General features: G+C 54.4%; 1 protein-coding gene across 2 annotated transcripts; it reads left to right on the top strand.

Moving 5' to 3' along the window:
• Window positions 1-448: 448 nt before the first annotated feature.
• Window positions 449-12,673, top strand: SLC22A13 (solute carrier family 22 member 13). 2 transcript variants are annotated; one of them, XM_019418716.2, is made up of 10 exons: window positions 449-892; window positions 5,987-6,090; window positions 6,320-6,474; window positions 6,731-6,899; window positions 7,140-7,260; window positions 7,352-7,446; window positions 7,678-7,892; window positions 8,060-8,168; window positions 8,712-8,927; window positions 9,132-12,673. In XM_019418716.2, the coding sequence occupies exons 1-10, from the start codon at window positions 515-517 to the stop codon at window positions 9,223-9,225; spliced, it is 1,656 nt and encodes a 551-aa protein (XP_019274261.2). In that variant the 5' UTR covers window positions 449-514; the 3' UTR covers window positions 9,226-12,673. The 2 variants fall into 2 exon arrangements, with proteins under 2 accessions (XP_019274261.2, XP_019274262.2); XM_019418717.2 differs by lacking the exons at window positions 8,712-8,927; window positions 9,132-12,673 and adding an exon at window positions 8,323-8,647.
• The last annotated feature ends 241 nt before the right edge of the window (window positions 12,674-12,914 follow it).

The following is a 12,914-nucleotide window of genomic DNA, read 5'->3' as shown; positions in this document are numbered from 1 at the left end:
AGGCCAGATTGGGCAGCTGACCAAGTGAGTAGGCAGGCTGGGTCCTTGCTCCTCTCCTGATTTACCCCCATTGTCTATTCTGAGCTGGTCCCTAGAAGGGACTTCTGTGTCCCTCTAAGTGTCAGAACTACCCTCAGAATTTGGGGTCTATCATAATGGGAGGGGTTTGAGCTGGGTGCGATTTGTTTGGGATGACATGGGAGGGGATGCTGCTTGTGCACTGTCGAACATTTGGCTGAAGCTCGCTCCTGTGCGGGGCCTGAGAAAGTCCTTCTGTGGGGCTTGTGTCCATCGCACGGTCAATAAAGCATCCTTCCATTTTGCAAACCAGAGTAGACTACTTTTTTTTTTTTTTTATCATATTCTATCCTGCCCAGGCTACAGCCAGGGAGTTGAAGTGTGACAGGTCAAAGGCTGGATTAAACATTAACACAGCTGTCACCTCCGCTCAGAGGGGTAAGCGCCCCAAAGCCGAGCTGCAGAGCTGTCTATGGCCCCAGGCTGACCAGTAGACATGGCTCAATTTGGCCAGGTCCTGGCTGAAATAGGCGACTTTGGTCGCTTCCAGATACAGCTGGTGATGCTGCTGAGCATTCCCGGCTTCCTGTCCGCTTACTACATGTTTGCCCAGGTCTTCACGATCCAGCACGAGGCCCACCACTGCTCAGTAGCCTGGGTCAAGAACCACACTTTGAACCTGAGTGCGGCTGAACAGCTGACACTGAGCGTGCCCCTGGATGCTGCGGGCAAGCCTGAGTCCTGCCTTATGTTCCGGCCGCCCCCTGACGACGCCAGCCTGGAGGACATCCTCAGCCACCACTTCAATGAGACGCAGCCTTGTGAGGCAGGCTGGGAGTATCCCGAAGACAGGCCCCTGTCCCTAAAGAACGAGGTAGGGCTGCCCTTTTGCCTGTCTGCCCGTTTGGGGTCGGTCAGCTCCTTTGCCTGACCGTCTGCCCTCAGCTGCCGGTGTTGCTGCTTCTGTATCTGCCCTGGAGCACCCGTCCACGAATGATTGACCACTTGGTATGGCTTTTTTTTTTTTTTTTTTTTTTGGCCATTCATCCTGCTTTTCTCTTTGTCCTCTGACTACTGGTCCATCTACCTTTCAATCCATATTCTGTCTCTGATCTGTCTGCCCCTCTGTCCATTTTTGTCTACCCTTTTATCCATCTATCCGCCTGTGTGCCCAGTTGCCTGACCTTTTTCCTATCCCTTCCTGCTTTCCTGTCTTTATGTCTTTCCCCCCACTGCTCCCATCTGTCGGTCCACTTGCCCTCGTCTTTCAGTCTGCCCCTGCGTATCTGCCTGCTTACCTACCTTCCTGGATCCCCATCCACTTGTCTGACCTCCTGCTTGCCTGATGTGGGCTTCCTGCCCTTCAGCTGCCCTCTCTAAAGCTCTCCCCACCTGCCTCCAGGGGACCGGACGCACTGTGACTCTAGGATTTGTCCGGCAGATAACAGCACTTGCTCTGCTTAACTCATTTTCTTAGGGAGGATCTGGGCAGACAAACAGATTCCCACTCCAGCCACCTGAGCAAGGACGGCTCTCTGGAAGCATCCAGGCCCACTCTGCTGCTTCCCAGAAGCTGGGTCTGAGGCACAGCGTAGGGAGACGACTTGTCCAGGGCAACATAATGAGCTGATCGTGGACGTGGGACTCCCACTCAGGTCCCTGCAGGAGTGGGAAAGAGCACAGATGGTCCAGCATCCAAGGGGCGAGTGTTGTTGGGAGGTCTGGATGACTCACCTTGAGGGTGGCGAATCCTGAGCCTTTGTGGAGAGGGGAATCTGGAGTCCAGAAGCCTTCGTTTATTTTTTTCTCTGCAGGTAAAAAAAGTATTTACTTTTTAGAGGCTTTCAGAGAATGATGTTTTGACCAAAGGCATTTTCTTTAAGATTTTCAATTTTTAAGTAATCTCTATATCCAACTTGGGGCTTGAACTCACAACCCCCAAGCTCAAGAGTTGCACACTCTACTGACTGAACTAGCCAGGCACCCCCAGGCAATCACTTTTAATATGTGACCATAAACCTGCCCCCAGAACCCTTGCAGCCTAAAGATCTGTCCTGCCTGTCTTCCTCCTGACCCTCCACCCCATTCTGCTCCATAGAGCCGCATGCGGCCTAGGAGCTCTCCCAGCAGAGCCCAGTCTGGTCCCCAGTGGCCTCTCCAGGTTCCCAGCATCACCCTCTTGGTAGGACCAGCCTCCACTGGTCCCCATATGCTGTGGGTGCCTACCTGGCCAAACACCATCCTCAAAACCCAGGCAAACTTCCAGACTTCTCAGACTTCCAGACTTCTTTAGCCCCGTTTACACCCTGTGCTGGACTGTTCATGCAATTTTGTTCAGTTAAGTCTTGCTGAGTATTAACTGTGCAGGGAACAGTCAGAGGAGGGAGACACCTTGTTCGAGTTCTCTAAGGATTTGAGGCTAACCTCTTGGTCTTTAATCACCAACCTGGACTGTGCCACCACCGGCATTGGGCCTTGGACCTCTTGCCCTTCCCTACCATGCTTCTCCTGCTCCAACACTCTCAAGGGCTTGGATTCCCAAAAGAGTGCACACCTTGGGTACTTTGTGCCCTGTACCCATGTGCTGAGTCCAACTTTGCTTCCAAAGCTCTGTTGCGTGAGGTCGTTTCCCTCTGCTTCCCATCTGTGAAGAGGGGCTCCACCACACTGATTCAGGGGACTCTCTCTGAGCTGACTTCCCAACGTTCCTTCTGATAACCAGCAGCTTCATATTCAAACTGAAATATGGATAGTCCTAATTTGAGAAGAAAAGAGCACATTGCCTTATAGGCTATGTATTCTGGAAGAGCAGAGTGCATTTCTCCTTCTCAATCTACCTCCCAACATTTCCTGGGTGCCCGTCCTTGGTAAAAGAAAAAAATAATTCCCAGCCTTGTCCACATGAACCTTGGAATCGGGAGGGAAATAGACTCTGAATGACTAACAACAGTGTGATCTGTCTTGGGCCCAGAGAAGGGGAAAGAATGGGAGGGAAGGGGAAGCAGAGGGAATAGCCGTTTCTAGATCCGGAGGCATGAAAATGATTGGCATGACTGAGGAATGCTGACCAACGAAGATGTTGGGAAATCAGGAAGAGATGACTCTTCCACGGTCTTAGATACAGAGCTGAGAGATTTGGGCTCTCTCCTAGAGACCAAAGGGAGCCATGGAAGCTTTTGGAACAGGGGAGGAAGATGTGATGTGAGTGCTCCAAGAATGGGGGCGGGATTCTGTGTGCCCACGTGGCCAGCCCCAGACAGAACCCTCCACTCTGGCCATTAGGGTCGGAGAGGGTAATGGCTGGCGTCCCAGGTGGGGAGGCCTTTTGCCTCTGTTCCACCTGCATGCCACGTCTTGGCACCTCTCCAAGCTTTGGCCTCTGTGGTTGCACAGTGGGAATGATAATCCTTTACGACGTTAGAATGAGGACTGAATGAAATAAGGGCTACACAAGCTATAAGGAGGTAGCGAGTGGTGGCCACCGAGTAGGGGCACCAGCCTCGGAAGACTCCCTGGGGTCGGCATCCGTGCCTTCAGAACACTATAGCCCCATGTGTCTGAGGTGTCGGTCACCAGCTGTGAGTTTCATGAGCACGGGGGGGGGGGGGGGGGGGGGGGCGGTGCCCCCTCCGCTGAGCTGACATTTACCGAGGACTTCCTGTGTGACAGCCACTGTGCTAAGCATGTTCCATGCATTAATTCCTTTAATCCTGCTGGGGGACACCATGTAATATATTTTATCCCCATTTTGTACATGAGAAACCAAGACACCAACAGATAGGTTAACAAAGTCCCACAAAGCCTCTCTGTTCAGATTCCAGAGGCTGATAGCAGCAGGCCTTTATGAGTTATTTTAAATAGCGTCTAACTACAAAGGCACTCTGTGCTTGCTAAACAAAAACCAAACAGAATAGAACTGGGTGGGGGCGCCTGGGTGGCTCAGTCGGTTAAGCGTCCGACTTCGCCTCAGATCACGATCTCCCGGTCCGTGAGTTCGAGCCCCGCGTCGGGCTCTGTGCTGACAGCTCAGAGCCTGGAGCCTGCTTCGGATTCTGTGTCTCCCTCTCTCTATGACCCTCCCCCGTTCATGCTCTGTCTCTGTCTCAAAAATAAATAAACGTTAAAAAAAAAAAAAAAGAATAGAACTGGGTGGAACAAGTTCTGATCCCTTATCTTGGCCCCCTTCGCTCCCAGGGGCCATTAGGCAATCATTGGACATATACTGAAAATTAACAGTTGTTCTTGAGAACAGAAGTATGAGCACAATGGTATCTCCTGGACTGATTCATTTCTTGCTAAAATGATTTTAGCGATTTTGACTGATGATGAGTGGCTAGTTGGCTAGCTCTAGGTATTCATGTGTTGATTCATTCAGCAAACGTTCTCTGAGCTTTCACGCAGTTTCAGTCCCTTTCTGGGGCAAAAGGGATGCCTGAACTCCATTGCCATCCAGCAGCGGGACCTCGGAGAAGCCGCTTAACCTCCCCTCCCTCAGGGGAATGGAGTAATAAATCAAGGATTGGTGTCAGAATTAGATAATACATGTGAAGCATGCAGCAGACTGCCCAGCACAGAGTGAGCCCTCAAACGGCATCAGTGATTGTGAAGCTATCACCTTGAGCCGCAGAGGACAACTCACCTGTCGTGTTTCCCCCCACCGACATTCACGTCTGGAGCTGAGCTGTGTGCAGGGGGCACAGAACTCCCGGAAGGGCCCACGGACCAATGGGGGGGGGCGGGGTCAGTCACATGTGCCTACAGTATGTGCACATGCAGTAGATACGTACAGAGTTAGGCGAACATGCATATTTTTTCCACTCAGTTTCTCAGTCTCTCTGAGTCTCCAGGTGGGTCGCCCCACCCCTGTGTGTGCAGGCACATGAGCGCCCACACGCACGCCCACGCGTGTGCGTGTCCCTCCGTCTTGATCTCCTTCTGCAAGTGGGGCGTGAGGGCTCCTTGGGATTCTCACTGGCAGTGAATGGTGAGAGTTTCACGGAGATTTTGCAGCCGGATGGGGACATTTGATGAGGCCCAAGGAAGTCACAGGGGTGCCCTGGCTGTGGGCTAGAGGCCCCATTTGTCAGGAAGCAGTAATTAGTGGCTGTCAAGGGTTCCAAACTTTGTATCCTTAATGTCTCAGCAATTCTACCTGGCATCTCCAAGCCAAAATAAAAACCTAAGTTTTGTGTATTGAGTAATTAGGGCCAAACAACCTAACAGGTAATTATGTTCAAATGACTTAGGAACTGTTTTAAAAAATAATACACAGAAACTGAAAGGAAATATCTTTCATTTTAATTTTTTTTAAATTTTTTTAATATTTATTTAGTTTTGAGAGACAGCACAAGTGGGAGAGGGCAGAGAGAGAGGGAGACCCAGAATCCGAAGCAGGCTCCGGGCTCTGAGCTGTTGGCACAGAGCCCGACGCGGGGCTCGAACTCAGAAACCATGAGATCATGACCAGAGCCGAAGTCAGACGCTCAACCGACTGAGCCACCCAGGCACTCCATGTTTTTCATCTTTAAATAAATACAACCCCCTACTAATAGGATGTATGTGCCCATTGGGAACTGTGCAACTTCTCAGTCCTTAAACACCGACACCCTCATTTTCCATTCCCCATGGTGCTTGCTTTTTTTTTTTTGCAAAACACCTCCCCAAAATACAGCTTCACATAGATATGATGTCACTGGAAGGAATGTAGCGTGATCTCATGTTGAACCAGAACTGTCCTTAGTTGGTAGTTCTTGTAATGCCAGACAGATGTTGAGGATTGCTGCATTTTCCTTTAAAATTCCGAATGTCGTTCTGTGCCCCATGAATTTGTTCTGGTGCCCTGGGGTGCCTTCGCACACACTTTGGGAACCACGGGCATCTGCCCTGAGAGGTTTGCAGTGGGTGGGCTGGACGACAAAGGACTTGCCGTTGGCTGCCCCTGGTTCACATCTGCCTGTGTCTGCCTCAGTTCAACCTCGTTTGTGGTCAGAAGCACCTGAAGGAGACCTCGCAGTCGGTGTTCATGGCCGGGCTCCTCACTGGGGCTCTCGTCTTCGGGCCCCTCTGTGACCGGTAGGAACTTGACCGGCTCGCCCTTGACCTCGCATGCTCCTACGTTCCCGGTACAGTTCCCCCTCTCGCCCCGCCCCCGCCCCCGTGCCCTTCACTGGTGTCTGGGATAAGGCCCTGTTCCCCTCTCCCTCAAACAGAGCTCGCAGGGCAGGGTCACGTGTCCTCTGTCAGACAGAGAGCCCAGGGCAGGGCTGGGTCTCCCATACTTCCTGCCCCTCTGTTACTCCAGGATTGGCCGCAAGGTCAGTATCCTGGTGCAGCTGCTACTGTTCGCCCTCCTCGGCCCGACCACGGCCTTTGTGCCCAGCTTTGAGCTCTACATGGTCCTGCGCTTTGCCGTGGCTACTGCTGTCTCTGGGTTCGCCTTCAGCAACGTCTCCCTACGTGAGTATCTGGGTCCCTAAACGTCCCCCTAGGTGAGTATCTGGGTCCCTAAGCCTTCAGGCATGGGGTGAGGCCTTGGGGTCTGGGCCGGCCACTTTCCCGGACTGCCCGGGGGAGCCTTGTCAGGCACCCACACCGCAAGTGGGACCGAGGCCCACCCTGACAGAAGACCGTCTAGGGAATGACGGGGAGGGAGCCGGGGGCCCGGGGGTGGGGGTGGGGGCCTGGCCGGGTCTCAGTCTCTCTGTTCGCACAGTTACAGAGTGGGTGGGGCCCTCCAGGAGGACTCAGGCCGTGGTCCTGGTCCAGTGCGCCTTCTCCCTGGGTCAGATGGCATTAGCAGGACTCGCCTGTGGCGTCCGAAACTGGAGGTATTTCCAAATGGCCGGCACCGCACCTGTCTTGCTACTCTTCTTCTACATCTGGTGAGGAGTACTTCCCAGGAGCAAGCCGTTTCCCCCTCCCCACCCACCCCTGCTAGCTGTGCAGGGGGGGGGGAGGGCGGGGGTGTGTGTGGTTGCAGCGCAACACTCACATTCACCTCGGGGAACGCTCCACAGTGCGATGGGTGTGAGGTTCTGTGTGCCCTGGAACAGCTGGGAAGGCCCCTGGGGGAGTGGGGGGGTGGGGCGGGCTCCAAGGTCAGAGCCGTTCCTGACCTGCAGGGCTCTGCCAGAGTCAGCGCGGTGGCTTCTGACAAGAGGGAGGGTGGAGGAGGCCAAACAAGTGATCCAGAAGGCGGCCTCCGTCAACAGGCGGAAACTCTCCCCAGAGCTCCTGAGCCAGGTACTTCTCACAGGCCAAGCCCAGCCCTGCCCCTGAGTCTGGCGGGCCCAGACCTTTCTGCCTGGCCCCTCACTGTGCCTCGTGCCCCCAGCTGGTCCCAGAGAAGACAGGCCCCTCAGGGAATCCCCTGGCTCTGGTCAGACACCCCCGGCTTCGGAAAGTGACCCTGATCTTCTTCTATGTCTGGTGAGCGCTCCAGGGCCCGCGCCCCGCCCTGAGGCCCACGCCAAAGGGCTGTCCCGTCTCTGGTGCGCGTCAGCGGCTGGGACACGGTGGCTGGCGGTCAGGGTCGGGCTGTGTGGCCTCACTGGGTTTCTCCCTGGCTGTGCTGCTGCCTCCTGCTCAGAGACAGGCTCCCTCTGAGAGGGATGGTGTCTCATCCCCCAGCAGTGATAGGGATTCGTGGACACTTTGCAGGTTTGTGGACAGTCTGGGGTACTTTGGCCTGAGCTTCCAAGTCGGTGACTTTGGCCTGGACATCTACCTGACGCAGCTCGTCTTCGGAACCGTGGAGGTTCCCGCCCGCTGCTTCAGCATCTTCATGATGCAGTGGTTGGGCCGCAAGTGGAGCCAGATGCTGACTCTGGTTCTGGGTGGCCTCGTGTGCATCGGCATCGTCTTTGTCCCAGCAGGTGCCGGGGCTGGCTCTGCCACATTCCTGCCCTCCCCACCCCGCCCCCGCCTCCAGGAGTGAGGGCAAACCTGGGGCCCGGGAGCAGAGGGGACCAGACGGGGCAGGGGTGGGGCCCGGGGCATGGGGCCGTCCACCTGCCTGCGGCTGACCGGCACCCTCCCCCAGATCTGCCGGTGGTGGTCACTGTGCTGGCCGTGGTGGGCAAGTTTGCCATGGCTGCCAGCTTTACCATCTCCTACGTGTACTGTGCCGAGCTCTTCCCCACCGTCATCCGGTAAGGGCTGCCGCCCTCTGCCCTCACCCCTCCCGCTCCTCTGCCCTCACCCCTGTCCCGCAGGCAGCTGGCTTATGAGGCCGGCTCGCGGGGCAGCAGCGCGGATGGGGTCCGGGCAGCTAGGAATCTAGCCCGAGTCCCCGTCTTATCCCAGGCAGTGGAGGACAGATACAGAAGGAGGGCACGCCCTGGCCTTGTGGAGCCTGGGATATGGAGCAAGTCTAAGAATGAATGGCTCAGAAGGAGGAACACTCAGGGGTTGCTGGGGAGACGTGAGGTGCAGCCTTTGACCTGAGACTTGGTAGGCGAGCAGGGGGGCAGCAGATAGACAGGCCTGGAGGTGAGAGAGGCGTGGCACGCGGCCGGACTACATGCAGTTACTATGCAGGAGCAGAGAGCAGAAGGCCGGTGAGGCTGGGGAGGCGGCAGGCCTGCGGGGCCATAATGAGGGGCTGGGCACCCCCACCCCAAGGCGCAGCGGGGGTGGGGCTGTGGCCCGGGGGTCGCGGCTGGGTGTGCTCAGTCGGACGGGCCTTCCCACAGGCAGACAGGCATGGGGCTGATGGGCATCTCCTCGAGGATCGGGGGGATCCTCACCCCTCTCATAAGCCTGCTGGGGGATTACCAGGCAGCCCTCCCTATGCTCATCTACGGCAGCCTCCCCATCGGGGCAGGCTTCCTCTGTGCCCTGTTGCCGGAGACACGGGGCCAGCCCCTGAAGGACACCATCAAGGAGCTGGAGGAGGAGCCCCACCCACGGTGAGCTGCTCGCTTTCTCTGAAGCCTAGGCCCCCACCTCACTATGTGTCCTCTGTTGCTTAGAGGCCAATACGGGGGCCCTCGGGAGCCACACACATCCGACTGGCTCTGGGCCAGGTCCCCTCCCCTGGGGGAGGGGCGGTGAAGGACGCTGCCACGGGACCCATTCGTGGCCGGCCGGTGACGGCCTCCGGCTCCCACCAGGTCTCCGGAGTCAGCACCTTCAGAAAAGGAAACAGAGGCTTCAGGAAGAACTTCCAGCCCAGGGGTGACCTTCGCGAGCAGCACGTACTTCTGATCGTGTCCCTGGAGCTGGAGCACAGCAGGGAGCTGCCTGGACACCCCCTGGAAATGGCTGGGGGCTGCTGGCACGGCCCCCCTCGCAGTTGGAGGAAGCACACCCCTGACCTGGTCCCCGTCCCGGCCGCTGGCTGCCCGGTTCTGAAGTGTCTGTGAGGGCCTCCCTCTTCTCGTCACCCCTCACCACCTTTCTCAACCCAGCCCACCCCCACCCCTGTTCTGGGGTCGGGCCTTGAGCGTTTCTTGGGCTTCCCTGGTTCTCTAATAGACTTGTGGGCTTACGGCTCCTCTAGTTCCCTCAGTCTGGGGTCCCCCTGCCCTCAAAACATTTAAGCCCAGAGCAGAGCAGATGGGTAGGGCCTTTCCAAGAATGCAGCAGCAGGGGGAGAGGAAGTTGGAAGCCGCAGCCGGTACCCAGGCCGGTGGGAGAAAAGGCTGTGGATGGGAAGGTTGTAGTTCCTTCCGGTGGCTGGGCTGGGCCCCGTTGGCTCAGGGGGAGGCCCCACAGGACCCGCCATCCTGCTGAGAGAGGACTCTGTCTGCTCGAAACCAAAGCTACAGTGTTGTCCTCTCTTCAAAGAGCCTCCACCCCCTGCCCCGAGTTCAGTCCAGCTCATACCTGACCTCGTGGCCCAGGGAACAGCAGTGGGGAAAGGGAGGAGGCTGGTTGTTCCCGTCCTCACCTCCCTCCTCACTTTCACCTCTGCTGCTTCTGGCTCCTGCAGGGCCAGGGGAAAGGGCTTTCTGCTCTGTTGCTGCTGGCCGTGGTTCTTTCCCTGCGTGTACTGGCTGATCATCAGCGAGTGTTCTCTGGCAGGCTTCTAACAGCTCCTCCATGGGGACACATCGGTGGATTTCTCAGCGGTGCTCCCAGGGCCCCTGCCTTGTTCCTTCATCCGAGGAGCGTACTCACAGCTGACCTCCAGGGCCCTCTCTTCAGCTCTTGCCCCAGCACTGCTGCCCCCATCATGTCTCTTACTGCCAGCATTCCTCATCTTACGAGACAGCCCTCCTGGCTGCATCCCATCAAGGGACCTCCAGCTAGAGCGCCTTCCCCGGTAGCCACCTGGCCCACAAGAGCACCATACATCCTCGCACCAGCAAAGAGTGGAAAAGAGCTTGCCCGGCCTCTTCCCCTCCTGTGCCCTTCCTCCAAGGCCTCCCCAGCTAACTGCCCTGCAGACAGTGAGGTTCTGCCTCTCCCCAGAGGCCCAGGCCTGAAGAGGGGCTCCTTCTGGACCTCCCTCCCTTTCTCCCACTCACCTTCCCTGATGGAGGCTGGAGGGAGTGCTCCCCATCTTTGTAAATCTGGCACGAAGGTGTCCAGCACCTCGTTTGAATACGCGAATCTTTATTGAGGACGTAACAAAAGGTCAGTTGGCACTCCACGTTCCCCTCCCCCAAGGTGGGAGGGGGACACATGGGACATTTCTCAGACTCATGACCAAAGGAAGGAAAAAGCCAATGGTCACCTGATAAAGATCACAGTCATAAAGGACACAAGACTCCATCAGTTTGTAACTGTCTTCGTGATTTACAAGAAAAGCTCAATCCTAGGAATAGTCAGACCTCCAGAAACCTATAGACTCAATTTCTTGGAGCGCTGACATCACCTCCTCCCTTCATAGGATAAAAAGCCCTACACAGTCAGTCACTCCTCACACTTAGAATGCAGATTTTTCTGCCCACGAGTTCTGTCCTCGGACCTTAATAAAATCACTCTTTTTTTTTTGCACCAAAAACGTCTCAAGAATTCTTTCTTGGCTGTTTGCTCTCGGACCCAACCTCCAGATTACATCATTTATTACTTACAGACTCAGCTTTGGGATGGTGGGGAAAAGTTCTTTTTAGCTTCCCGCCATGCACCCAGTCATGGAATCCCAAGCTAAAGTCACCCGTTGGGTACACCTGAAAGTCTTTTGTGGCGCAGTGTGGTACGCAGGCCAAACCTGCCTGGTCGTGAAAACAACCTGCCTAACCTGGATCTGGGCAGAGGCCAGTTCAAAGCCAGAGGCAACTCCTCCACCAAAGGAGGGACGCGGAGACTCGGAGCGCTGTGAAGCGAAGCTTTAATTAAAGTTCATGTGAGAGCAGGTGTCTGATGGACAGGCACCCTGGGGTGGGGGAGGGGGGGTTACAGCAGGCAATTTGTCTCCTAGTGTGAAGTCCCCCCCTCCCCCGCCCCGATTCCTGGGCTGAGTACTATAGAGGTTACAGTCTTACCAGGAAGTCGCCTATGCCCATGTAAGCCCAAAAAGTAGTCTGATTGGACTTGAGGTGACACAGAGACTTCAGTTCTTTGGCTCACGCTCATTGCAAAGCCCACAACAAATAAGCCCTGGGAATGGAGAGGGGCAGAAGAACCAGGAAGGGAAGTGTCTAAGGTTTGGGGGAGGGAGGGTTGGTTCGTATGTATTTCCCATAGGTTGTAAACCTATTGTCAACTAGACAGCACAGATTTTATTTGGTAATTCTGAAAAGGATTCATCTCATTTACTTCTCACAGCAACCTCCTCTACAATGTGGACACTGCGTCCTTTTGAGGCAGAATGATCTCCATTCCTGGGAAGAGACTTAAACAGATCAGGACACAAGCATAAATGCTGCAAAGATTCACCTATTGCCTTTGGGCCAGGTCTTTGAGAACTTTTTTTTAGGGATTGTGGGCTGTTGGGGGAAAGATTTTTCTTTGTATGTAATAAAAAATGCCCTGTGGCCTGTTCTGTTTAAAAGGGAAATGTCTTTTTCAGCAAAGTGGCAGGATATAAAACCAACGCACAGAAATCGGTTGCATTCCTACACACCCACGATGAAGCAACAGAAAGAGAAATCAAGGAATCGATCCCATTTACAATGGCACCAAAAACCATAAAATACCTAGGACTAAATCTAACCAAAGAGGTGAAAAATCGATACACTGAAAACTATAGAAAGCTTATGAAAGAAATTGAGGAAGGCACAAAAAAAATGGAAAAATATTCCATGCTCCTGGATAGGAAGAACAAATATTGCTAAAATGTCGATACTACCCAAAGCAGTCTACATATTCAGTGCAATCCCTATCAAAATAACACCAGCATTCTTCACAGAGCTAGAACAAACAATCCTAAAATTTGTATGGAACCAGAAAAGACGCTGAATAGCCAAAGCAATCTTGAAAGAGAAAACCAAAGCTGGAGGTATCACAATCCCGGACTTCAAACTGTATTACAAAGCTGTAATTATCAAGGCAGTATGGTACTGGCACAAGAACAGAAGAGAGCAATGGAACAGAAGAGAGAACCCAGAAATGGGCCCACAAACGTATGGCCAACTAATCTTTGACAAAGCAGGAAAGAATAACCAATGGAATAAAGACAGTCTCTTCAGCAAGTGGTGCTGGGAAAACTGGACAGCGACATGCAGAAGAATGAACCTGGACCTCTTTCTTACACCATACACACAAATAAACTCAGAATGGATGAAAGACCTCAATGTAAGACAGGAAGTCAGCAAAATCCTCGAGGAGAAAGCAGGCAAGAACTTCTTTGACCTTGGCCGCAGCAACTTCTTACTCAACACATCTCCAGAGGCAAGGGAAACAAAAGCAAAAAGGAACTCCTGGGACCTCATGAAAATAAAAAGCTTCTGCACAACGAAGGAAACAATCAGCAAAACTAAAAGGCAACCGACAGAATGGGAGAAGGT

This window comes from Panthera pardus, unplaced genomic scaffold (genome assembly GCF_024362965.1).
Source record: "Panthera pardus isolate Hobbes unplaced genomic scaffold, ASM2436296v1 HiC_scaffold_16, whole genome shotgun sequence".
In the NCBI taxonomy this organism is placed as follows: domain Eukaryota; kingdom Metazoa; phylum Chordata; class Mammalia; order Carnivora; family Felidae; genus Panthera; species Panthera pardus.
Note: the sequence above shows the minus strand (reverse complement) of the source record. Positions and strands in the feature narration are given on the sequence as shown.

Excerpts from the sequence above, each read along its gene's own strand:
- SLC22A13 (XM_019418716.2), top strand. The coding sequence starts at position 515 with ATGGCTCAATTTGGCCAGGTCCTGGCTGAAATAGGCGACTTTGGTCGC. Across the intron at positions 7,893-8,059 it reads CATCGTCTTTGTCCCAGCAG|ATCTGCCGGTGGTGGTCACT; the intron begins GTGCCGGGGCTG and ends ACCCTCCCCCAG. Across the intron at positions 8,169-8,711 it reads CTCTTCCCCACCGTCATCCG|GCAGACAGGCATGGGGCTGA; the intron begins GTAAGGGCTGCC and ends GCCTTCCCACAG.